This window comes from Cryptomeria japonica, chromosome 3, assembly GCF_030272615.1.
Source record: "Cryptomeria japonica chromosome 3, Sugi_1.0, whole genome shotgun sequence".
Taxonomy (NCBI): Eukaryota; Viridiplantae; Streptophyta; class Pinopsida; order Cupressales; family Cupressaceae; genus Cryptomeria; species Cryptomeria japonica.
The window spans coordinates 243,957,864-243,984,470 of record NC_081407.1 but is presented as its reverse complement, the minus strand read 5'-3'; the positions used below and the strand labels follow the sequence as shown (position 1 = coordinate 243,984,470).

General features: G+C 37.6%; 1 protein-coding gene across 1 annotated transcript; it reads right to left on the bottom strand.

Moving 5' to 3' along the window:
• Nucleotides 1–23,784: 23,784 nt before the first annotated feature.
• Nucleotides 23,785–25,480, bottom strand: LOC131074416 (non-specific lipid transfer protein GPI-anchored 5-like). Its single transcript, XM_058011045.2, has 3 exons — nt 25,123–25,480; nt 24,978–25,022; nt 23,785–23,945 (listed from the first exon to the last, which is right to left on the bottom strand). The coding sequence occupies exons 1-3, from the start codon at nt 25,478–25,480 to the stop codon at nt 23,785–23,787; spliced, it is 564 nt and encodes a 187-aa protein (XP_057867028.2).
• Nucleotides 25,481–26,607: the final 1,127 nt, after the last annotated feature.

The following is a 26,607-nucleotide window of genomic DNA, read 5'->3' as shown; positions in this document are numbered from 1 at the left end:
ACTTTGTGAGTAGGTGGTAGTTTGAGTAGGTAAATGGCATTCTTGTTGGTCAAAAGAGGCATAACTTGGTATGAGAATTAGAGAGGTTTGGAATATTCTTATGAATGTTTAAAAATTCATGAGTAATGACTTTTAATAGATTACTAATATTTAAAAGACAAAATGTGAAAAGTTGTAAAAGTTGTCATGACAACTTTGGTCCTCAAGAGCTTAACGATGGAGTTAGGGTTAGAATATTGATCTAGGATACCTCCACACATGGGAAAGACTAATTAAAACTCCTCTTGCATAGTTACCAAGTTTGGAAGTTTGATTTGGTATGATTGACAATCTGAAACTACTCATTTTCGGACTATTATCACTATTTTTGTCTTATTTTGCATAAAATGTGAACACTAATGGATTGAATCCGTTGATCCAGTTTTGGATTGTATTTATTTGGTGTTTTCCAATTCTATTTGGTTCATTTCATTCTTTTTAGATAGGGTGTGTTAGTACTTTCATTATTTTGTTTCCAAACAGCCAATTTTGGCTTGTAAATAGTAAATTCTTGTAAAATGGTTGCCCCATAAAATCCCTCTTTGCTACCATCATGGCCTATTGGGAAATGGAAGGAAGCCATATGTAGAGTGTAATTATGTAGGGAGGAGTTCTAGAAGTGGAGTTCAACGTGGTTACCACCTTGCTCTAGGCAAGTCCAGGAGCAACCCGGCTAGAGAAAATAGGGTGAAAATTGAATGCATAGTGCAGGGGTGAATACAAAACCTTAAACAAATAATTTGGGATGATTCATGAGTTCCATACAGAGTTTCAGTAGCAATAAGAAACCTCTACAAGTCATTTAGATTCCCATTTCACAAAGTTGAACAGTCACTGTCGGTTAAAGGCCTAGAAACCCTAGCAAAACCTCATTTTTGGGTTAGGGCACTGTACGGAAAGTTGTAAGACTAAAACTAACAAAATATCCTAGGGATTGGTGAGTTATTGAAGAAAATTAAAACTCTTCGCAAGGTCTTTTGGACAATAAAACCAAAAACCCTCAAAAATCGAATTTAGGAGGCCTAATTAGGGCTCATCCTTGTAGCCGTATTTCTAGGCAAATTCATGAAATTGGTAAGATGGTGAATGAAAAACCACAAATGAACAAAATTGGATACATTTCATGGTAGATGCCACCTCCACATATCTGGAATGACTCAAGACAGTATGGGGGTGAAAAGTGAGAAATTGACAAGTTGTTGTCATGATAGCAAGATTGAGCATATGGGAAACACATTGAAATGGTAGGGTTCTTAGTCAAAGACTTATTGAATAAACCTTTATATTTGTGAGGAGAAATTCCTAGCAGAGATTGGAAGTACTTGGAGGTCTTGAAGCATAGCTAGGTCTGGTAAGGTTGCTGGAATTGAGCAACACCAACTAGGTGAAGTGTGAGCAAGCTAGGTAAACCCTATGATCACTGCCAAGGAAGCACACTACTCCTTGTAGGATTTCCAAGATAAAGTGCACTACCCTAGGGAAAGATACAATTATTTAAATCTAAATATCACTTATCTAGAGAAAGGTACAATGAATATATGAATCAAGAATGAATAGGCCTTCAACAACACTACCTATGCCAATCTCCAAATGTGAAGTTGTCCTTGAATCTCTCTCAAGTGACTAACTCTATAGTAGTTGCCTCACATTGCTATTTTCACAACTCAATTTTAAAAATGATTAAATCACGTAGGCATGATACACAAATTGATCCACACACTTATCTACACCATCAACATCAATTTGATCTTTTATATATACCATCTCCTTCATCACAAATATCAATTGGGTCAATTAGAATAGAGGAAAAACAAAGGTCCTATAAATTGAGCCACCAACTCATAATTGTGGGGAATGTGGTACAATCCAAGAGATAAAGAGGATCTCCAAACAACATATCACTTATTTTTAATAAATTAGAATCAATTCACACACTATCACTCTTTGTCCAAGGTCGATAACAAGGTAACATATAGATACACCAAGCAGTACATCACAAGTTGGTCCAAAACACCAATGTAGATCCCCACATGCCATGTTAGGATCCAAAAATAATGTAACACAATCTTCAAGATAGATAGAGACACCTATAAATTCACCATAAGCCAAAGAACAACACCTATCAATCAAACTAGAGTGGTTACCCTAAAGAAAAGATTATAATCACAATATATCATCATTCAGATCATATAACATTTTACATATCATGTCAAGACATTCCATGAACATCTAACAATATTCTCAACTTTTTCTTTCATCTTTCCACATCAATATCATACTAGCACAACATAATCGATAATAAACATGTCATTCCTAAGATCTTGTCAAACACATAACACATTATTACTACATGCAAATGACATCAACATCTGGATGTTGAATTGAGACAAGGCACAAAGATTATAAACATGCCCTCCAAGATACAAGACGTAAAATATAAATGTAGATAAATGAAAAGAATTTTCTAGATCAATTTTAATAGAGAACCAAAATGTCAGCCAATTGCAATCACCAACCATATCAATTGCAACACAAAGGACTTGAAAACATAGGAGTATGGAATGTTCACATAGAATAAATATTATACCGAAGTCGATAAGACAATATCTACAAATGTGAAGGAATGCAAAAATTTCTTTTGGACACACACCAATACAACTTCTACACAAAATTGCCCTATCAAGCTTCCATGGACCAAATTGTCCAGGAATCATCACCTTTTCACTCATTACATCATCTTCATTTTATTATCATGCATCTAATATTAATATCCCAATCTATTTGGACTTCAACATGCTATGATTTCCATCAACATTAGGGTCGACATCTTCAACAATATTAGTACAACATAGTGAGTGTACATATCCATATGCCCACTGCAATCAATATATATTTATTCTTCTCATCAACTTATTCATAACAATCATATAAATCATGACAAAAAATAATATTTATCTATCAACAACTAGTGCAACCTCACCATTCCTTCAATTACAATAATACTTACTTTTTAATACACTAAACCAATGGTAAATAATTAAGAATATCATCTCAAGGCAAATGTCAGCATCATTATCAAATAATAACAAGTACCTTAATCAGTTCTCTCTTGAGAAACCATTCAATATTAGTATTGCCAAACATGTCACCATAGTATGATAGATATCCACATCAATAGAATGTACATCAAACGTAAGGCATTTTCTCAACTCCCACTTGAGATACTTCACACTCTGTTATATTCATCTAAATTCATTATATCAATTACATTCTATACTATCCATAGTCATCCACCAGCAACTAATATTCTCAATTCAATTGCACCATAATGTCAGCAACAAATAGGTAGATAACCAACAACCTAATGTGGGTCTATCACCCATATTTTTGTCAATCCATCATACCATGTTCATATGCTTAAGGACACCATGCAATTACTACAACAAGCACACTTGCATAATTAATCTCTCCAAAAAATTACCAATGACACCACAATAAAGGTCATTAGTTAATGAGAACAATATATATTGCCAACATAATTACACACATATGTGTACATGTAGTGGCTCCTTCATAAACATTAACTAATATATTATTTTTCACTACTAAGTCTTATAATATATCTAACTAGTTGTCAAAATGGATATCATCATAACAACTATAAATGTGTATTCATCTATCAAAAAAAATATTATTAAACTACCATCTTATTAAAAACAAATAACTATTACCACAAAGTAATTTAGTTTAATAAGTAAATAAATATAATAAATAAATTTAATTTATATTACTAGATTTGGGATACATAATTGTAATAATATGCAAAAATCAATTGTGATGGATAAAATTATTTCGCTCTATAATTACCCAAGGAAGAATGATGTTAAAATTGTGTAGAGATAATTAATTATTGTGTAATACTTAGTTTATTTATTTTCAATACATGATTAGATTTTACATAGCATTTTCTTCTCCCTATGCAATCAAACCTCATTGTAATATGTAACATAATAGTATCATATGAAAAATTCATCTTTCATATGATACTAGAGAGAGAGAGAGAGAGAGAGAGAGAGAGAGAGAGAGAGATGGGGAGGGGAAAGCGAGAGAGTGATAGAGAGAGATAAAGAGATTAGGGGAGAGGGAGAGAGATAGATTAGGGGGAGAGAGAGAGGGGGAATATAGAGATATTAGGAGAGAGAGAGAGAGGGAGGGAGAGGGAGAGAGATTAGGGGAAAGGGGAGGAGGGGGAGAGAGAGAGGGAGGGGGAAAGAAGAGAGAGAGAGAGAGAGAGAGAGAGAGAGAGAGAGAGAGAGAGAGAGAGAGAGAGAGAGAGAGGAGGGGGAAAGGGTCATATTATGTTCTATGACCCATAAGGACACCATATAAGATCTTAGGTGTCAAATTTTGGTAAGCAATATTGGCACTACTTTTTATATTTTAATAATGGTTCATCTTACCTCCTTATGACACACTATGACACCTTATGACACCATATGGTGTCGTTAGAGGTCATATGGTATCCCAAGGGGTCATGGGATACCATATGGCCCCTAAGGACAACATATGACCCCTTATGATACCATATTGGGTTGTTATGGATTCTATGGTGTCCTAAGGGGTCATATTGTTTCCTAATGGGTCATATTGTTGCATATGACCCCTTTACAAGACCATATGACCCCTTAGGACACAATATGACCCTTTATAACTCTATACGGTGTTGTTATGGGTCATATGACCTCTTATGACACCATATGGTGTCGTTAGGGGTCGTATGCTGTCATAAGAGGTCATAGGATACCATATGACTCCTCATGACAATATATGGCCCTTTATAACACCATATTAGATTGTTATGGGTCTTATGGTGTCCTAATGGGTCGTTTTATTTCCTCTGACCCCTTCAGACACCATATGACCCCTTACGACAACAAATTGTGTTGTTATGGGTCGAATTATGTCATATGACCCCTTTAAGCCACCATATAACCCTTTACAACTCTATACGGTGTCATAATGGGTGATATAACCCCTTATGACACCATATGGTGTTGTTAGGGGTCATATGGTATCCTAAGGGGTCATAGGATACCATATGACCCCTAAGGACAACATGTGACCCCTTATCACACCATATTAGCTCATTATGGGTCCTATGGTGTCCTAAGGGGTCATATTGTATCCTACGACCCCTTAGGACACCATACGACCCCTTACGACACCAAATTGTATTGTTGTGTCAGATTGTGTCCTAGGGGGGTATATTGTGTCATATGACCCCTCTAAGACACCATATGACCTGACCTGTTAGGACACAATATGACCCTTTACGACTCTATATAGTGTCATTATGGGTCATATCAACCCTTATGACCCCTTATGACACCATATGGTCTCGTTAGAGGTCATATGGTGTAATAAGGGGTCATAGTATACCATATGACCCCTAAGGACAATACATGACCCCTTATGACACCATATTGGGCTATTATGGGTCCTATGGTGTCCTATGGGGTCATATTGTGTCCTATGACCCCTTAGGACACCATATGACCCCTTACGATACCAAATTGTGTCGTTATGGGTCATATTATCTCCTAAGGGGTCATATTGTGTCATATGACCCTTTAAGACACCACATGACCTATTAGGACACAATATGACCCTTTACAACTATACAGTGTTGTTATGGGTCATATGACCCCTTATGAAACCATATGGTGTCGTTAGGGATCGTACAGTGTCCTAAGGGGTCGTGGGATGCCATATGACCCCTAAGAACAACATATGACCCCTTATGACACCATACTGGGTTGTTATGGGTCTTATGGTGTCCTAAGGTGTCATATTGTGTCCTACAACCCCTTAGGACACCATATGATCCCTTAAAACACATAATTGTGTCATTATGGGTCATATTGTGTCCTAAGGGCTCATATTGTGTCATATGACCCCTTAGGACACAATATGACCCTTTACGACTCTATATGGTATCTTTATGGGTGATATGACCCCTTATGGCCGCTTATGACACCATATATTGTCATTAGGGGTTGTATGGTATCGTAAGGTGTTATGGGATACCATATGACCCCTTACAACACCATATTGGTTTGTTATGGGTCCTATGGTGTCTTAAGGGGTCATATTGTGTTCTACGACCCCTTAGGACACCATATGACCCCTTACAACACCAAATTATGTCTTTATGGGTTGTATTGTGTCCTAAGGGTTCATATTGTGTCGTACTACCCCTTTAAGACACCACATGATCCCTTAGGACACAATATGATGCTTTATGACTATACAATATCGTTATGGGTCATGACCCCTTATGACACCATATGGTGTCATTAGGGGTTGTATGGTGTCCTAAGGGGTCATGGGATACTATATGACCCCTAAGGACATCATATGACCCCTTATGACACTATATTGGGTTTTTATGGGTCCTATGGTGTCCGAAAGGGTGATATTATGTCCTACGACGCCTTAGGTCACCATATGACCCCTTACGACACCAAATTGTGTTGTTATGGGTCATAATATATCCTAAAAGGTCATATTGTGTCATATGACCCCTTTAAGACACCATATGACCCCTTATGACACAATATGACCCTTTACAACTCTATACAGTGTCGTTATAGGTCATGTGACCCCTTATGACATTATATGGTATCGTTAGGGGTGATATGGTGTTCTAATCAGTCATCAGATACCATATGACCCCTAAGGACAACATATGACCCCTTATGACACCATATTGGGTCATTATAGTTCCTATAATATCCTAAGGGGTCAAATTATGTCTGACAACCCCATAGGACACCATACGACCCCTTAAGACATCAAATTGTGTCGTTATGTGTTAGATTGTGTCCTAATGGGTCATGTTGATGCATATGACCCATTTAAGACACCATATGACCTGTTAGGACATAATATGACTCTTTACGACACTATACAGTGTTGTTATGAGTCACATGACCCCTTATGACTACATATGGTGTCGTTAGGGGTCGTGTGGTGTCCTAAGGGGTCATGGGATACCATATGACCCCTAAGGACAACATATAGGACAACATATGACCCCTTATGAAACCATATTGGGTTGTTATGGGGTATATGGTGTCCTAAAGGGGTCATATTATGTCCTACAACCCCTTAGGACACCATATGACCCCATAAGACACCAAATTGTATCATTATGGGTTATATTGTGTCCTAAGGGGTCATATTGTGTCACATGACCCCTTTAGGATACCACATTACCCCTTAGGACACAATATGATCGTTTGTGACTCTATACGGTGTCATTATGGGTCATATGATCCCTTATGACACCATATGGTGTTCTTAGGGGTCATATGGTGTCCTAAGGGGTCATGGAATACCATATGACCCCTAAGGATGACATATGACCCCTTATGACACCATATTGGGTCATGATGGGTCCTATGGTGTCCTAAGGTTTCATTTTCTCTCCTACAACCCCTTAGGACACCATATGACCACTCACAACATAAAAATGTATCGTTATGGGTCATATTGTGTCCTAAGGGGTCATATTGTGTCATATGACCCCTTTAAGACACCATATGACCCCTTAGCACACAATATGACCCTTTATGACTCTGTACGGTATCTTTATGGGTCATATGACCCCTTATGACACTATATGGTGTCGTTCATGGTGATATAGTGTCCAAAGGGGTGATGGGATACCATATGACCCCTAAGGACAACATATGACCCCTTATAACACCATATTGGGTTGTTATGGGTCCTATGGTGTCCTAAGGGGTCATATTGTGTCCTACGACCCCTTAGGACATCATATGACCCCTTATGACACCAAATTGTGTCGTTATGGATCATATTGTGTCCTAAAAGGTCATATTGTGTCATATGACCCCTTTAAGACACCATATGACCCTTTACGACATTATACGGTGTCATTATGGGTCATTTGACCCCTTAGCACAACATATGGTGTCGTTACAAGTCATATAGTTTCCTAAGGGGTCATGGGATACCATATGAGCCCTAAGGACAACATATGACCTCTTATGACACCATATTGGGTCATTATGGGTCCTATGGTGTCCTAAGGGGTCATATTGTGTCCTATGACCCCTTAGGACACCATATGACCTCTTACGACACCAAATTGTATTGTTATGGATGATATTGTGTCATATGACTCCTTTAAGATACCATATGACCCATAGGACATAATATGACCCATAAGGACCCAATATGTTGTCATATGTTGTCCTTAGGGGTCATATGGTATCCCATGACCCCTTAGGACACCGTACAACCCCTAAAGACACCATATGGTATCATAAGGGGTCATAAGGGGTCATAAGGGGTCATATGACCCATAACGACACCATATAGAGTCATAAAGGTGTTAGTCCCAACTAGTGTTGAGAGGGGAGGGGTAAATCAACACTTTATCAATTTTTCACAATTAAAGTTTTAACTCAAATCTATACTTACTTAATATTCATCAATATACTTAATTACCATAGAAGAATATGCATGGATGAAAAGATATATGGTGACACCAAGATTTATCTCATGGAAACCCAAATGGCAGAAAACCACAGTGTGAGTAGGAACTCATAAAATTTGTTGTCTTCTGGAGTACGCCAGGTGAGGAGTCGGCCTTGTTAGGAGATTACAAAGACACTGTTAGATGCCACCCAGTTAAGGGATTTTGTTTAAGGCCTGCTAGTGCCTTTACTCTATTAAAGGTAGCCTCATTAAAGGACTAGAGAACATCAATTAAGATGTCACCCGGTGAAGGGATTTTACAAAGGGACCTATTAAAATCCACCCGATTAAGGGATTTAAGTTGCAATGGTTAGAAAGCAACAAAAGGATGATCTATTGAATTAGCTACTGATAGCTTGATCAGATCACAATGAGAATGATACTCTATCCACACTAGTTGTGTCTACTCTGCACTCTCTCAATGTTCTGACCTTCAGCTCTACACTCTGTTGGTCCTCTGACCTTCAGCTCTGGACTATGTTGGTCCTCTGTCCCTTGGCTCTGCACTCTGCCAGTCCTCTGACCTTTGGCTTTGTACTCTGTTGGTCCTTTGTCCCTCAGCTCTACACTTTATCGGTATAAGTCATACACTCTCTTCTCTGCTAAAAATTTTTAGCACTTCCTCTCACTCTACTCTTCACTTTGGATCACCTTCTCCAAGATCTTATTTCTTTAAATTTTAAGATCAAGAATTTAGAATGAACTCAAAAATACCTTATACATTTTTTGTCGTCACCTTCAGGTGTTTCCTAAATCAAAGCAATCAGAGATTTCAGAAGATTCCAAATTTAAAATCTCCCACTCTTTCTTTGCACGCCCTACAATAATATTGCCAACTATTAAACTAATTATACCACCACATCCCCCAAAAATAGTGACTTTTGGGTTGAGTTCAGTCATTTAAGTGTGAACCAGAAAATTTGCAAGTAATCATGGCTTGACTGCATGATAACTAAAATTGACTTCACCAAATTTTAGTTTGGCATAGACACAAGCTCACCACCTCACCTTTTGCCACTGCAACTGAATAACCGATCACCACTTCAAGATTTATGGTGATCACCTATCTTCCTTATGCCTTACCGGTGTATCGGTATGCCACTGCACTCTATATTACCACTTCATCCTTTGATTGTCGGTTTGTTGTGCTAGCATCAAGTCTCTTTCCCTGTTTGCCAATGAGGTTCTGGTTTGCATACAACCTCAAGTCTTTTTTCCTGAGTCACCTTTTGTGACTTCATCATCATCAGAATGACCGATCTTCTTGAGTGACAGACCGGTTGGCTTAGTCTGTCTTCCCTTGAGCTGATTCAACTTTGGTCATCTATTTCTAATGTTGTTTCCATGTTTGCAAGTCATCACCTTTTCTACTGAAATACACCACTTCACCAATACCACTTCGTCGATGAGTGTTAGACATCAATGACAAATCTTAGCTCATATATTGGTTCTCTGGATTGACTGGTTTTGCCAATGCCAACAATCTCCCCCTTTGGTATTGATGGCAACACTTCAGAATCTATCTTATCATTTGCATGCATATTTTTCAATTTTGTATCGGTCATTACTTCTTCTCTGAGTAATGAATATCTCTCCCTAACATTGGTAATACTCTATTTCAGCAACTTTATCTCAATCACTACTTACCAATGCTCAGACACTATAATCATAACTCCCCCTTTAACAACAATGTCAAACATTCATTTTAGTACACTTACAAGACTCCTCCCCCTAACCGGAGTAGTCTGCACTTATCAATCTAGTTTTTAAAAAAATTAAGAAATCATACAAGATTGATAGAGAGCCCTTTTTGTTTAAATTTACTGTAGGTAGGGGCATCACCCCCAACTTACCTCTGAGATATTAAAAGTTATCCTTCTATAGTGGCTTGGTGAAGATATCAACCACCTGCTCTTTTGTTGGTATATACTCCAGCATCACTTCCTTTGCTTGAACTTGTTTCCTTAGATAGTGATATTTGATAGCTATATGCTTTGTCTTGGAATGCATCACCAGATTCTTGGATATGTCGATGGCACTGGTGTTGTCACAATGAATCACTACCAGTCCAATCACCTTTTCTTGAATACCTTCCAACAATTGCTTGATCCAAACTATATGTGTTTAGTTCATTGCAGTAGCTACATACTCAGCCTCAGTTGTGGATTGAGATATGCAATTTTGTTTCTTGCTTGTCCAAGATACAATCCTATCTCTAAGAAAGAATGCACCTCCACTAGTGCTCTTTATGTCATCAATGTTCTCTACCCAATCTGAATCAATGAAGACACTCAAGTTGAAGTCTCCCTTATGTGGATACCAGAGACCATACTCATAAGTCCCCTTGAGATACCTAAATATTCTCTTGACTGCCACCATGTGAGTCTCTTTCAGGTTTGAAGAAAATTTGGCAACCAATCCAATAGCTTGTGCTATGTCCAATCTACTGTGTACTGTATACTACAACTTACCGATCATGGACCGGTAAAGTGTCTCATTCACTTCATGAGCCTCATCATATTTAGAGAGCTTTCAACCTGTAACCATTAGAGTTCCAATAGGTTTGCAATCTTCCATTCCAAAAAAATTTAGAATTTCCCTTATGTACTTGGTCTGACTAATGAAAGTGCCATTCTTTAGCTGTGAGACTTGTAGGCCAATAAAAAAATTTCTGGCCAATCCTGGACATCTCAAATTCTTTCTTCATTTGTTCTGCAAAACCTCTGCTCATCTAATCATCTCCTCCAAAGATGATGTCATCTACCTAGATCTCTACAATTAGATGTTTTCTTTTAGCTCCAGTCTTTAGATACAGGTTACTATTATCACTGGTTCTTTTGAACCCTATGCTTAGTAGATATGAGTGTAGCCTCTCATACCAAGCTCTTAGTGCTTGTTTTAGCCCATATAGAGCCTTCTGCAACCTGCATACCATATTTCTTCCATCTTCAAATGCAAACCCTTCTGGTTGATCTATGTATACTTCTTCCTCTAACACACCATTTAAGAATGTCGATTTAACATCCATTTGGTAAACTTTGAATTTTTTGTAAGCACCATAGGCCAACAAAATTCTGACCCCTTCCAACCTGGCCATCGGTGCGAAGGTTTCTCAATAGTCCAAACCTTCTTCTTGAGAATAGCCCTTGCAGAATAATCTTTCTTTGTTTCCTATCACTTTACTAGTTTCATCCATTTTGTTTCTAAACACCTATTTAGTTCCTATCGCATTTTTGTTTTCCGGTCTGGGCACTAGAGTCCACATTTCATTTTTCTCAATTTGCTCCAGTTCTTCTCATTTTTAGATCCTCCTTTGTTGTTTTGGTCTCAATTATGGAGAGCATATAGGCATTCTCTCTTTCTCTTCTTTTGGTTAGTACTCCTGCATCTTTGTCACCAATGATATTTTCGGCAGAGTAATTGTTTCTGACATACTTTGCTAATACCGATTTACTTCTTGGAGCTTCCTCTGCCAGTTGTGCAGGTTCTACTTCACAAGCTTCTTGATTTGCCACTTCAATAGGATCCTCTTTAGTAGGTTCCCCTGGTACAGTGTACTCGAACCCTTTATAATCCTCTGGTTCACTCTTGCTATCCTATTCATTTTTCTCAGAGTACTCATCTACTCTAACATTTGAACTTTCTACAATCTTGCCAGTCCTTTTGTTCAAACACTGGTATGCCTTACTCTTTGTGGAGCAGCCTAAGAAGGTTCCTTCATTTCTCTTCGGATCAAATTTTCCAGAGTACTCATCCCTCTTGATATAGCACCTTCTTCCAAATACCTTGAAATAACAAACATTGGGTGAGTAACCACATCATAATTCATATAGAGTTTTATTTGTCCCTTTCTTTACCTTTACTCAGTTCTAGGTGTATATAGCAAAGCTCACTGCTTCTCTAGAGAAAATATGTGGAATATCCTTTTGTATCATTAGAGTCCTTGCACAATCAATAAGAGTTATGTTTCTTCTTTCAACAACCCCATTCTACTGAGGTGTTCTAGGTAAAGACATTTGTATCATAATCCCCTATTCTTTGCAGTAATTCATGAACTCTTGAGAAGTGAACTCTCCTCTATCTGATCTCAGGCAATTTATATTCTTACCATTTTCTCTCTCTACTCGAGCCTAAAAGACTTTAAACATGTGAAAGGCTTCATATTTCTCCTTCAATAATACAGCCCACATCATTCTTGAGAAGTCATTCACAAACAACATAAAATACCAGTATCCATAGAAACTCTTGGTTCTCATAGGACCGCACAAGTCTGTATGAGCTAAGTCCAGCACATTTTCAGATGAAAAAGATTTGTTGTTGAAACTAGACCTGGTCAACTTTCCTAGTTGACACTCTTTACACATAGCATTTTCAAGTTTCACTATATTAGGCATACCTCTGACAGACTTCGTCTTACTGACTTTTTCTATGCTATCAAAGTTAACATGACACAGTCTTTTGTGCCACAACCAACTGTCTTCTACCTTTTCCATTAGACAGCTACCTATGGTGGTGTCTAGGTGAAATAGATTGCCTCTAGAGTTTTTATCGGTAGCAATCAAAATTCTTGATTTGTCATTTATTTTGCATATTCCTTCATTGAATTCTAACCAGTAACCCTTATTATTAAGTTGTGTAACACTTAACAAACTATATTTAAGCCCTTCTACCCAATAGACATCTTCACATTTGTTTTATCATTTAGGGCTATAGATCTCTTACCTTTTACTGCACAAGGAGCATCATTTCCGAATCTCACAATTCATCCATTGTAATCCTCCATGCTAAGGAATGTTTTTCTATCACCGGTCATGTGGTGAGTGCAACCACTATAAATTACCCAATCTCCACTCCAGTTTGAACTAGAGATTAGTGCCATATCACCTTCCTCTGTGTTATCTTCCTTAACTACCACATATGCAATTCCATCTCCATCAAATCCTTTTGATTGTTCATCAATGACTCCTTCTGCAAGATAACACTCCTTCTTTCTCTTGTCCTTGTAGCTTCTGAAATTATCCTTCCTATCTCTATCATTGTCAGGACATCTTGAAGCAATATGACCTATCTTATTACAAGAGAACCACTTTAAGGGTAATTTACCTTTATACTTTCCTTTTCCTCTTGGTAATATTCTTGCCAATAAAGCTTCAATTTCATCTTGTTGGACTGTTCTTCAGATAATAGATTGTCACTTTCATGAGAATGACAGGTTCTTATAGTAGAACTAATTCTGGTTTCTTTTCTTCTCCTTGTTGGTGCATGCATCATGGAGGCTTTGAAAGAAGCATCAATCTTTGGTACACTATTGTCATAGTTACTTAGTTCAAAATCAGTCAACTTACTGATAAGTGAGTCAAGTGATACATTAACTATTCCCAAGGATCTGAGTTCCTAGATGGAAAAGTCCCTTATGGCATATTGTGGTAGCAAGGTTCCTAGGATTTTGCTAACCACATAATCCTCTTCAAGATTTCCTCCAACACTTTTAGTGGAGTTTACTACATCCTTTATTATTTTGCTATACTTCTCTATATTTTCTCCTTCTTGCATCCTCATCGCATCATATTTTTCTCTCAGGTTGTCTACTTTAGCCTTTTGAACATGAGGATCTCCTCCATAGACTATATTCAACTTATTCTACATATGAAAAGTTGTTTTTAAATCTTGAACCTCACCATATTCATTATCAGAAAGAGTGCTAACAATCAGATCCATAGCAATAGTATTGTCTTGCCTTCCCTTGATTTGATCTAGAGTGAGAACCCCTGAAGGTTCATTATACTCTGTGATTACATGATTCCAATAATGTTCTCCTAGGTACCTTAGATAAAGCTTCAGTCTTCCACACCATAATGTGTAATTCTCCTTAGAGAACTTAGGACCCTCCTTTCGCATCATCTTGGATATTTCCTTAAGTTGTTTAATCTTCTTCTGAATCTAAGGACCTGATGCTCTGATACCAATTGTTAGTCCCAACCAGTGCTGACAAGGGAGGGGTGAATCAACACTTTATCAAATTTTCACAATTAAAACTTTTACCCCAAATCTCCACTTATTTAATATTCATCAATGAAAAATCTTAGCTCATATATCGGTTGTCTGGATTGACCGGTTTTGTCAATACCAACAAAAGGATCATATTGTGTCCTAAGTGGTCATATTGTGTCATATGACCCCTTTAAGAAACCATATGACCCCTTAGGACATAATATGACCCCTTATGACACCATGTTGGGTCGCTATGGGTCCTAAGGGGTTATATGACCCCTCTAACCTAATCCCTCTCTCCCTCTCACCTAATCTCTCTCTCTCCCTCTCCCCTTATCTCTCTCTCCCCCTCTCCCCCTCTCCCCTAATCTTTCTCTCTCTCTCTCCCCCTTCCCCTAATCTCTCTCTCTCCCTCTACCCTAATCTCTCTCCCCCTCTCCCCTCCCCACTCTCTCCCCTAATCCCTCTCTCTCCCCCTCTCCCCTAATATTTCTCTCTCTTCCCCTTTCACCTAATCTATGTCTACCTCTCCCCTAATCTCTCTATCCCCCTACCCTCTCCCCCCTCTCTCCCCTAATCTCTCTCTCTCCCCCTCCCCTAATCTCTCACTCTAAAATATGAGTACTAAAATCGGATATCTGATTTCATCAGATATCCAATTTCTGCCACTGCCATTAATGTGGCAACATTAAAAAAAAGCGGCAACGAGAATTATTTTTGGGACCCCAAATTTATGCATTAAAATCAAATATCCGATATTTGTAACTAAAAAAGAGCCTTGTGGACCATTTTGTGGATTCCAATGACCCACATTCTTCACACTCTATTTTTATGTCGATAATCATGGGTTTTCAGAGAGGTTGAGACAAATTTGTGCTTTTGAGAGATTCTTAAAGTCAAATCTTACATTGTCAATCATTTAGGATCATCTTTGTGGAGTGAAATGGGGAGTAGTAGTCGTCGGAAGTCTAAATGCAAAAGAAAGCTTTCAAACGACCAAATTGAAGTGTATAGAGAAAGAGATAGAGAAGGTCATAGGAGGAGAAGACAAGGTATGTTAAATATTACTAATATTAGTTTAAGTGAAGAGGAAATTGAATTTGAAAATGTTGAACAAGTTATTGAAAATGAAAAATGTAGATTTTGAAAGTGAAAATGTTGAAAGTGATGATGAAAATGCTCAACATGACATGAGAATGGAAAGTGAAAATTTGGGAGTTGACAATGAAGGTGTCCATAAAATTTTTGACATTGGAGGTGAAAATGTAGAAAATTTTGACATTGGAGGTGAACATGTGGAAAATTTTGACATTGGAGGTGAAAATGTGGAAAACTTTGACATTGAAGGTGGAATTTCTCAACCAACTGAACAATATGTAACACCTAATTACTTTATAAATGAAGACCCTCTCATGGATGAAAGACAAATTCCAAATACAAGACCTTCAAGAACCCCAAAATGGTTACTTGAAATTGATGAGAACATTATTGTGAATCTTGAAGGAAAGAGGTCAACCAGAACCGTTCGATTGTGGGCTACACAACTTTTTGACCAAAATTTTAGCAATATAACATTGACCGAGCAATGCCAACTTTTTGTTCAATTTCTAAAGATGATAAAGATGAGACCATTTCTAAACAAATTGAAGATTCGTATGAACAAGAAGATGGAGAGAAATTCTATTATTGCCAAAAATCTATTTGATGTTCTCAATTCTATTGGAAAGAATACCAAGGAAAGAGATTAGAGAGTCACTCAAAGAGTGATTACAACCTCCTTAGTAAGCCATCAATTGAGGAATGCTCATCAAATGAGACAAACTTATGTTGATTTGAACATAAACCGTAAAAGTTTGGATAGAGCACTTGCATGAAGACAAAGACTTGACAATCCACTTCAACATGATACATGGGCTTTTGGTGGGAGGCTTCCACATGTTGAAAGAAAGTTGACTAACAATGTGAAGGAGGAGATTCTACAATTTTGGCAATCTAATTTTAGAGTATCACCCAATGTAAAGGACGTTTTGAAATTAAGAATCAACAACCGAGACTGCACACTACATCCCAAACATTTTTTGGAATCAAGCCAAACAATCTTGTAAAAAAAATTTGTGTAGTACATCCAACTTTGCAAATATCACAAAGGGCCTTTGAATCTTTGAAGCCATTTTATTATTGTAGCATCCTAAAATTGCGACACTTGCAATTTCGACTGCATTTGGGTCTTCACGATGGCGATGCAACACGGAACATAAATGGAGACCCCGAAACTTGTTCATGACATCAAAAACTGCATTTTTCAGCACCCTGGCCTGATCCTCCTTGCACCCTGCTGTCCTTGGAGGTGGGACCATGGTGCCCAGCACCCTAGTCCTTCAGGACTAGGGCGCCTAGTGCCCTGGTCCCCCAAGACCATGGCGCCCAGCGCCCTGGTCCCTGGCCCTATTTTTGGGCCCGTTCTCTTTTGGGTCTCGGGTCTTTAAGTTTGCAAATTGGAAAATAATGTTTCTTGGTCAGCCTAAGGTCAGGAAAATCAGTCTATCAACCCTAATTCACAAGTATATAAACTACATTTCCTCTTCCAAAAAAGGAGAGGGACAGATGTGTGCAAAAGGCGGAAGCGATATTCAAACATTCAAACATTCAAGCATTCAAGCATTCCTTCAAGCAATTAAGCATTCTAAGTCTCCATTCAAGGCTAGGTGTTGCATTCAAGACAAGGATTCAACCATTGAAGAGGAGATCACATACAACATACAACATACTACATACATTACACCTTCGCATGTAAGAATACAAACATTCTTACAACAAGGTATCAGTACTTGTTTACATTACAAACATTTACATTTACAGCATTCTCATTTCTTGGTTAATTCCAAAACCGGGGTTTGACCTAAAGGCAAACCCCTCATCCCTAACCCCCCAATCGTCCTCTCTTTTATGTGTGTAGGTTGCAGGTACGCGGCTGTAATTGAAGATCTAGAATCCTTGTGCAGAGATGAACAGATCCCCCTTCGTTTTGCGGATTTTTCGGAGGACCGTGTGCACGTCGAGCACCATCGTCCCATCAACTTTCGCTCAAATTTGTAGAACAGCACTGTCTCGACATTTTATTGCTAATTCCAGGTCCGCAGCTTCATCCCATATTCCTATCTCTATTTATAAGTAAATCTTTCTTGCTTCTACATGCATTCCTAGTTCAATCTTTCTATCTACATTCTTTACAAAAGAGGGTATCCTTGATGTCACAACCCTTGAAACTCATTTAGAATCCAATCTTGCATTGTATGGGATTGGATCTTGTGGGTTTCAACCCCTCTTTTGAATGTAAAGTCTCTCCTAAGGGAAAACCATCAACCCTAGTGACTCTCCCTTCTCTCTCCTTGGAGTTGGGGAGGGGAGAACGACTAGGGTTCGATTTTTCCGCTTTACAATTATGTACCTCTTAAGATTCATAATGGAACAAGCAAATCCTATGGCTCCGAGTGATAAGGGTGATAGTAGTCAACAACCATTTGGGAAGTTTAAACCGAATAGGGAGTCCATTAAATTCAATGAAAACATCATCAACAACAATGTGAATGCGGCATCAGGTGTGCCTCCTATTTCTAAGTTTTTCAAGAAAGAAAGAAAGTTCACTCCTTTGAATGAATCATTGCATAGTATTATGAATAAGTTATTGGAACAAAATGTGCTTACTCTTCCTCCTATAAGGCAAATAGATCCTGCAAAGATTAACTCACCCTATTTTGATAACAAATCTTTTTGTCAGTTTCATCGTCATCCTGGGCATGATATTGAAAAATGTTTTGCTTTAAAGGGTAAAATTCAAGATCTGATTGATAATAATACTATTTCTGTTTCTAGAGTAAATGGTAAAGGCAACACATCTGTAGCTCCTCCTAACCAAAATCTTAAGCTTTTTACTGATCCATTACCTTCTCACACCTCTAATGCGATTGATACTACTGATTCCTCTGTCTCAACTGATGATTTTGTGTCCATGACTCCGAATGTGATTAACTTTGTAGAGCAGCAGAAAATCCCTAAAGAACCTTCCATCACATTTGATTCTAGTGAAACTATAAAGGCACCTAATGGTCCTTTATATATAGTTGCAAAAGTCAAAAATACACCTTGCCATGGAGTGCTTATTGATCCTTCTTGTATGGTTAATATCATTACTGAAGAATTTCTTTTTACTTTGCAATTAAATCAAGTGATCTATGATGAAACAAATGTGGTTGTGAAACTATTTGATGCATTTTCTTCTCCTGTAATTGGTTCTATTACATTACCTATTGAGGTCCATAACAAATCCCTTGATGTGGACTTTGGTATTATTCCATCATCTGAACAATTTCGTGTGAAGCTAGGCTATCCTTGGCTATCTTCCATGAAAGCTATTGCTTCTCCTATTCACAAGTGTTTGAAATTTCCCCATAATGGTGAAGTTGTTACTGTCAATCATAGTCTCTTTAAACCAGCTGAAAGAACTTCTAGCATTCCTATTGATTACTTTTGGCCTAAACAATTTCAATCTCTTCCTCCGCGAAGTGATCATCTTTTTAAATCTTATCAAAAGTGGAAAAAAGATATGATCCTATCTCTAAGTGAACCTAGATCACCCAAACTTGACATTCCTATCATTCTTGAGAAGGAAGTTCTTCCTTTGAAAGATAAAACTAATGTCTTTCCTCAAGAAGATTCCCAACCCATCCCTATGGATGTGACTATGCCTATATCTAATAAACTTCCTAAAAGTAAACCTATCCCTCCTCGTCATGATGGACTTGGTCTCCTTCCTAAACCAAGTATTCCTCCCTTGTATGGAGCAGTTCCTCCTCCTTCCTCTTATGGAGAGAAGAGACCTTCCTCTTCTCCTATTGTTCAACCTAAGAGACCACAACCTAAACACCCAAGTGATAAGGATGAGAACATTCCTCCTCCTCAATCTCCTCAACTTCCTACTAAGACTAGACGGAATCATTCTGCACGTGAACGCCGACGAAAGCGTCGTCTTACAGCTCAGGCAGCTGCTTCTCAAACTTTGCAATCCCCAAAAACACCTTCAGCTAGCATTATTCCATTTTCTCCTCAACCAAAAATTGAGCCAAAATCTCCTAAACATAAGGTGCATGATGGTCTTGATCCGGTGCGAGTTAAAGATCCTATTTTTATAAATCTTGATGATGATATAGATGAAAATGTTATTCATGATGAAAATGTTACTCCTGTTCATTCTGATAGTAAGTATGAATATGTTGATGTTGATAACCATCTATCTAACGAATTTTCTAAAGCACTTATCCTAGCTCCTAGACAAGAACAACGTGGCTCGGAACATGAACATAGCCCTTGTTTGGATCTTGTGATAGCTCCATCTGCTGTGTTGGATGTTCCTCCTCTTGCGTGTTTCCTACCTTCCCGAAATATTGATCAGCAAGATCGGGAGGTAGATGACGTGCTAGACTAGTTCATTAGCATAGTAGACTCTCTCCTCCTCTCTTTTGTTACTTCTTCTATGTGTTATTCTCATTCTTCTATTTGTTGTCCTTAGTGTTGTCTACTTGAGGATGATGCCAAACATTGAGATCTCTTTTGGTCTCTCTCATGTTGACTCAAAAGACACATGTGTTCCCTTCTTCTAGGTGACCTTCCTTGATTGGGGAATGAAGAACAATTATGCATACATACATATGATATACATGAATTATCATACAGCATACTGACCCTGAGGAAAGCGAAGTCACCTTGTGCTTTGTGTTTTGTGTCTATTATCCTTGGGCTTATCTCACACTTGGGGCTAAATCCTTGTGATAACGTGCTCCTTTCTCATTTCTTATATGTATCACTACCTTAAAGCAATCACCCCCAGTGAGGCATGTACGATCGCTTTAACGTAGGGGGGCATACATCCCGTCCATATCTTTTCAAGATACTTGAAAATTTCTTGACAAATTTAGCTTTGCCTTGAAAATTTTTGATATCTTTCTTGCATGACTCATAGTGAGGGAACCTTACTACTGACAGTCATGGTTCTCCCTCGTGATCTTCCCTTTTACTTTGTCAATCGAAGTCGTAAGATCCTTAGTCCACTGGGGGCTTGGTGTATCTTGCCTCCTTGACGTGGTGAAACTCTTTCAATGTTGATTCCTTGTACTTTACCAAAAGTATGAGCGTACGCTTATACTCCCGCTAAAGTGGGGGCTAAATGTAGCGTCCTAAAATTGCGACACTTGCAATTTCGACTGCATTTGGGTCTTCACGATGGTGATGCAACACGGAACCTGAATGGAGACCCCGAAACTTGTTCATGACATCAAAAACTGCATTTTTCAGCACCCTGGCCTGATCCTCCTTGCACCATACTGTCCCTGGAGGTGGGACCATGGTGCCCAGCGCCCTGGTACTTCAAGACTAGGGTGCCCAACGCCCTGGTCCCTGGCCCTATTTTTCGGCCCGTTCTCTTTTGGGTCTCGGGTCTTTAAGTTTGTAAATTGGAAAATAATGTTTCCTGGTCAGCCTAAGGTCAGGAAAATCAATCTATCAACCCTAATTCACAAGTATATAAACTACATTTCCTCTTCCAAAAAAGGAGAGGGGCAGATGTGTGCAAAAGGCGGAAGCAATATTCAAACATTCAAACATTCAAGCATTCAATCATTCCTTCAAGCAATTAAGCATTCTAAGTCTCCATTCAAGGCTAGGTGTTGCATTCAAGACAAGGATTCAACCTTTGAAGAGGAGATCACATACAACATACAACATACTACATACATTACACCTTCGCATGTAAGAATACAAACATTCTTACAACAAGGTATCAGTACTTGTTTACATTACAAACATTTACGTTTACAGCATTCTCATTTCTTGGTTAATTCCAAAACCGGGGTTTGACCTAAAGGCAAACCCCTCATCCCTAACCCCCCAATCGTCCTCTCTTTTCTGTGTGTAGGTTGCAGGTACACGGCTGTAATTGAAGATCTGGAATCCTTGTGCAGAGACGAACATATCCCCCTTCGTTTCGCAGATTTTTCGGAGGACCGTGTGCACGCTAGGCGCCATCGTCCCGTCAACTTTTGCTCAAATTTGCAAAACAGCACCGTCTCGACATTTTATTGCTAATTCTAGGTCCGCAGCTTCATCCCATATCCCTATCTCTGTTTATAAGTAAATCTTTCTTGCTTCTACATGCATTCCTAGTTCAATCTTTCTATCTACATTCTTTACAAAAGAGGGTATCCTTGATGTCACAACCCTTGAAACTCATTTAGAATCCAATCTTGCATTGTGTGGGATTGGATCTTGTGGGTTTCAATCCCTCTTTTGAACGTAAAGTCTCTCCTAAGGGAAAACCATCAACCCTAGTGACTCTCCCTTCTCTCTCCTTGGAGTTGGGGAGGGGAGAACGACTAGGGTTCGATTTTTCCGCTTTACAATTATGTACCTCTTAAGATTCATAATACTTGTTGTTGCAAGTACCATGTGGAGTTTTCAATGTACCATGAACTTTTATACCATATTCGTTCTATGATACATACTAATGAGATATTGTAGGAGTGTGGTGCAATGCTATATCCAAGACCATCAAGAGACTTGCAAGATCTATTTTTATGCCCTAGAGATGATGGCTACTATTTCTATAGAAATGATTGTATGAATGAGAAGTGCTCACAGTGTGGTGAGTTGTGAAAGTCTATTTAATGTTTTCATGAGAGCAGTGAACACGAGTTTGGAAAGAATTATGTTGAGAAAAAAAAATATGAGACAGTGAAATATACTTTGAAGAGTGGAGGTGAAGGTTCTAGATGCAAATTAGTCTCAAGAGAAGGGAGTGTTGCTTATTTTATTTTGGATTTTAAGGAAAACCTTTTCTACAAGTATGGAAGGCACACCCATAGGTCTCGGTGGTTTGATCAACAGTTCAAGATGTGTAAGAACTCTTTCCCGATTGGCACTATTATATCAATGGTTGATTTTGCAGAGAACTATACATTGCAACCACAAAATGAGGTATGGTCTTAGTACTACAATTCAATCCAGATTGTTTTTTTTATTCACATTACATATAGACATGCTCTTGATAGTACAAAAGAGGACAGGAAGATAATCAGGGAGTATTATTTTTATATGAGTGATGGTAGATCACACTCCTCCGAGTATGTGCAACATTCTTTCAATAATTTTTTTGAGTTCTTGCATGAGAAACATATTGTAATTGATCGACATATCATATGGTCAGATAACTGTACTAGTCAATTCAAGAATGCCCGTATGTTCTATTGGTTGAGTAGAATGCATGTATAGAGGCATATGCCTCATATTTCGTGTTTTTTTTTAGGCAGGGCATGGGAAGGAGGAGCATAATGGAGTAGGTGCATGTTTGAAGAGAGTTCTAGTTAAGGAGCAATTGAGGATTTTAGGTGCAAATTTCTCTGATGCACGCTGTATTGTTGATTGTTGTAGTTTAGCATTGTCACATGGAGGTACTCTTGATTCAGCAGTGACCAACTTTTTTTGGTTGGTTGAGGAGGGCATAGTGGGATACAGATTGGATTGTCAAACAATTAAAGATTCTTCAAAAATGCATTCACTTCACATCTTATTATAGCTACAAATGTCAAGTTGTTGAAACATCAAGCAAAACCGAAGACCAAAGACATATGGGCAGTGACTACTGCTGATCATGAAGCAATACTGGATACTCTTAAGCAAAGAGATGACCCTTCAGACATACTTGAGTAGTAGGTCTTTAATGGCACCTTATTTTTTCAGTATTATGAAAATGCATAAAAGAAAATTACACCCATATAATAATAAGACGATGACTACTTTAAAAACAGTTGATTATAAAAAAACAGCATTTAAACCTTCTCAAATATTTAAATAGAGTCCAGTTAAAAATTCATGACAATGATTCATGACCAACTACACAATTATTCACTCTTTAAAAACTAGACAATGCAGCAGACGAACTAATAATAATAAAACAAAAGCCATCATCCGCGTAGTTGTACACGTTCACAGCACGCCATAGTTTTGCTGACATATGTTTGGCCAAAATATTTTATTCAAAAAGATTGTTAGAAAGGTCATATACTAACAGCTTAAACAATTGTTATTATTAATTTGGGATCAACCTGCCCACAGGTGTTTCTAAACAAGTTGCAAGATTTATATTGAACCAATAACCAGAAGCAGAAATGGTGGTGCTACAACATCCATCCACGAAACCCTGGAGAGGAGAACACCTCCACTGCCTTTCATTCTACTCGAATTATCAGTTGGACCACCAGACACACTTCCGGTCGGAGCTACAGAGGGAGGATAAGAGCCTGAAACATTTCAGCAGAAGCTCAGTCATTAGATCTAACATCCAATTTTAAACATATTCATTTTAAGATCTAAATGTCACTTAACTATAATGTGATTATGTTTTTGCCTTGATTCTTAGGATCATAGTCCAGATAATAAGAGAGACAAAATTTCATATATTTTTTTATGAAATAAAATGTTGATGCAAAAAATCAGATATAATTTTCTTTCTTTTAGTTCTTTTTTATTCTGGTGATAGATTTCAGAAAGTGATCGAAAACATTGATGCAAAATTCATACAATTTTATGTCTTCTTTACCTTTCTTTTAATCTAATGATGGATCATACGGTATGACTGAAACAAAAGTTGATACAAAACTCACATGATTTTATGTCTCCTTTAGCTCTTTCTTATCCCGATGATGGATCACGGAGTCTGATCCAAGACGGTTATGCAAGAAGTCACTCACAATTTTATATTTCTTATAGCTCTCTTTTATCTTAATGATAGATCATAGAGTGTGTTCTGAAACAAATCATTGATGAAAAAACGCAAACACAATTTTGTATCTCCTTTAACTCTTTTTTATCATGATAATAGATTATCGAGTGCGATTTGAAGCATTGATGCAAAAACTCACGCACAATTCGTTTCATTTATCTTTCTTTTATACTGATGACGGATCATAGAGTGTTTAGAATGGAACATTGATACAAAAACTCACACACAACAATTCTATGTCTCCTTTAACTCTCTTTTATCGTGATGATGGATTATAAAGTGTGAGCTGAAATGTTGATACAAAAATAGTGTACAGTTGAATGTCTCCTTTAACTGTTTTTATCTCGTGATGGATCATACAGTGTAATCTGATAATTGAAACAAAAATTCACACATAATTTTATATCATTTTTAACTTTCTTTTATCCTGATTCTAAATAACAGAATGCACTTTGAAACAAAACACACAATTTTAATCAGCACACTCATACAATCTCATTCAAAAACATCAATCATCAAGATTGGCCAAGTTTAAAAGTAGATGAAATACCAGGAGGGGGAGAGTCAAGCGAAGAAGTGAAAGGAGCTCCTGCATCTGTAAACATAAAACAAAGTTCAGTTCCGACATTGAAATTATAATGGTTTCAGTAGAATTCAAAAGAAAAGAATAATGGGAGAAGAACTAATAAGTATACTTGTGCACTGATCGACAGGCGGCACGTTAACATTGCAGGCTCCAGGGATGATGAGAAGCTGAGTTTGATTGATTGGAAAGCCCAGCGGAGAGTTGGTGCCCAAAAGCTGGCAGAGGCACCCACCCGTAGTACCCGCAGCTTGCGCAACTGCACTGCAACAAGACTCAGGTGGATTGCTCCGGCTGCCATTAGAAGCACCTTGGAGGAACGCAACACAGGAAGATAACTTCCCTGCCATTCCTATACAACTTGTAGGCGTCTGACATAACACTTTTTGGCTTGCCCATACAAATAAAACCATTGCCAGCGCTATTTTAGGCATTGAAGGCGCTGCTGTTCTTCCTTCTGCCATGGCCATTGTCATAGAATTTAAACAAATCGATCTGTTAATTTTACTTTTCGGTTTATCTATCCTCCTGGTTTTAAAGGTAGAGGGTGTTAATATATTAGAGATTGGTCGTCAGACACAGTAAGCGAGACCCACAAGTCGTTAGTTATTTGGTACAGCTGGGAAAAGGGAATTTATTACTATCTTAAGATTTGCAGATTAAGAACAAAAATGTTTGCAGGTTTGTGAGATTGACAGAGGAAACTGAGGCAGTCGACCAACTGCAGGTAAACGTCTAATGTTGCACGTAACCTCTGTGCACCCTTCATCGTGTTTCAGGTTGAAGGTAAGTTGTGGGGATTTCTTTGCTAAAGTTTTCAATTGTTTATCAGTGGACTGGTGAGCTGACAAAGTTTTGTTAGAACTGTGTTGCGTATAATGAATTTATTATGGAAGCTCTGTTCGTTTTATAACGAGAATGTTGGTCTTTAATATTGTGTTTGTGAAATTTGCTTACGTATACCATTTAGATTTATATTTAGTTTTAGATAATGTTTCGATATGTGTATATAATAATAATAATAAACGTCGTCATATTATATAAAGTCGGTTTTTCTTTCTATTTTTTATTTAGTATAATATATTTTTATAAATATATATATTTTTTATGATGTTTTAATATATTTATTTTTTAATATTTTTATCATTTTTTTCTGTGTTCATTTAATCAGTTATTTATCATTTGAATGTGGCTTTTATTTTATTTTAAGTGAACTTTGTAGTCATAAATTTGTGGCTTTTCAATTTAAAATTTAAACTTCAAATCTGATTAATTGACCTCTTTTACCCTTTTACATTGAACTAATTAAACACAATTTTGACATGGATTGACATTATGTGCTAGTATTTTCATTGCACCCATTCTATTCAACTAATCCTCTCTCATTTTCAAGTAATCTAGAGAGAAATTAATAGCAACATATTCCAGGCTGCTGCAATAAAACAAGAAAATAATTTGTATCTTGGGTACTTGCTTGTCTTTTTTTGTTTATATTGGCTAGTTTCAAATAGTTAATTACAAATACTCACAACTTAGTCAAGAGTCAACTTGGCAACATATTTATAAATGTTCCCAATGATCTAATTTTTTTCTAAGA

Excerpts from the sequence above, each read along its gene's own strand:
- LOC131074416 (XM_058011045.2), bottom strand. The coding sequence starts at position 25,480 with ATGGCCATGGCAGAAGGAAGAACAGCAGCGCCTTCAATGCCTAAAATA. Across the intron at positions 25,023-25,122 it reads GCCTGTCGATCAGTGCACAA|ATGCAGGAGCTCCTTTCACT; the intron begins GTATACTTATTA and ends TTATGTTTACAG. Across the intron at positions 23,946-24,977 it reads GCTTGACTCTCCCCCTCCTG|GCTCTTATCCTCCCTCTGTA; the intron begins GTATTTCATCTA and ends GAAATGTTTCAG.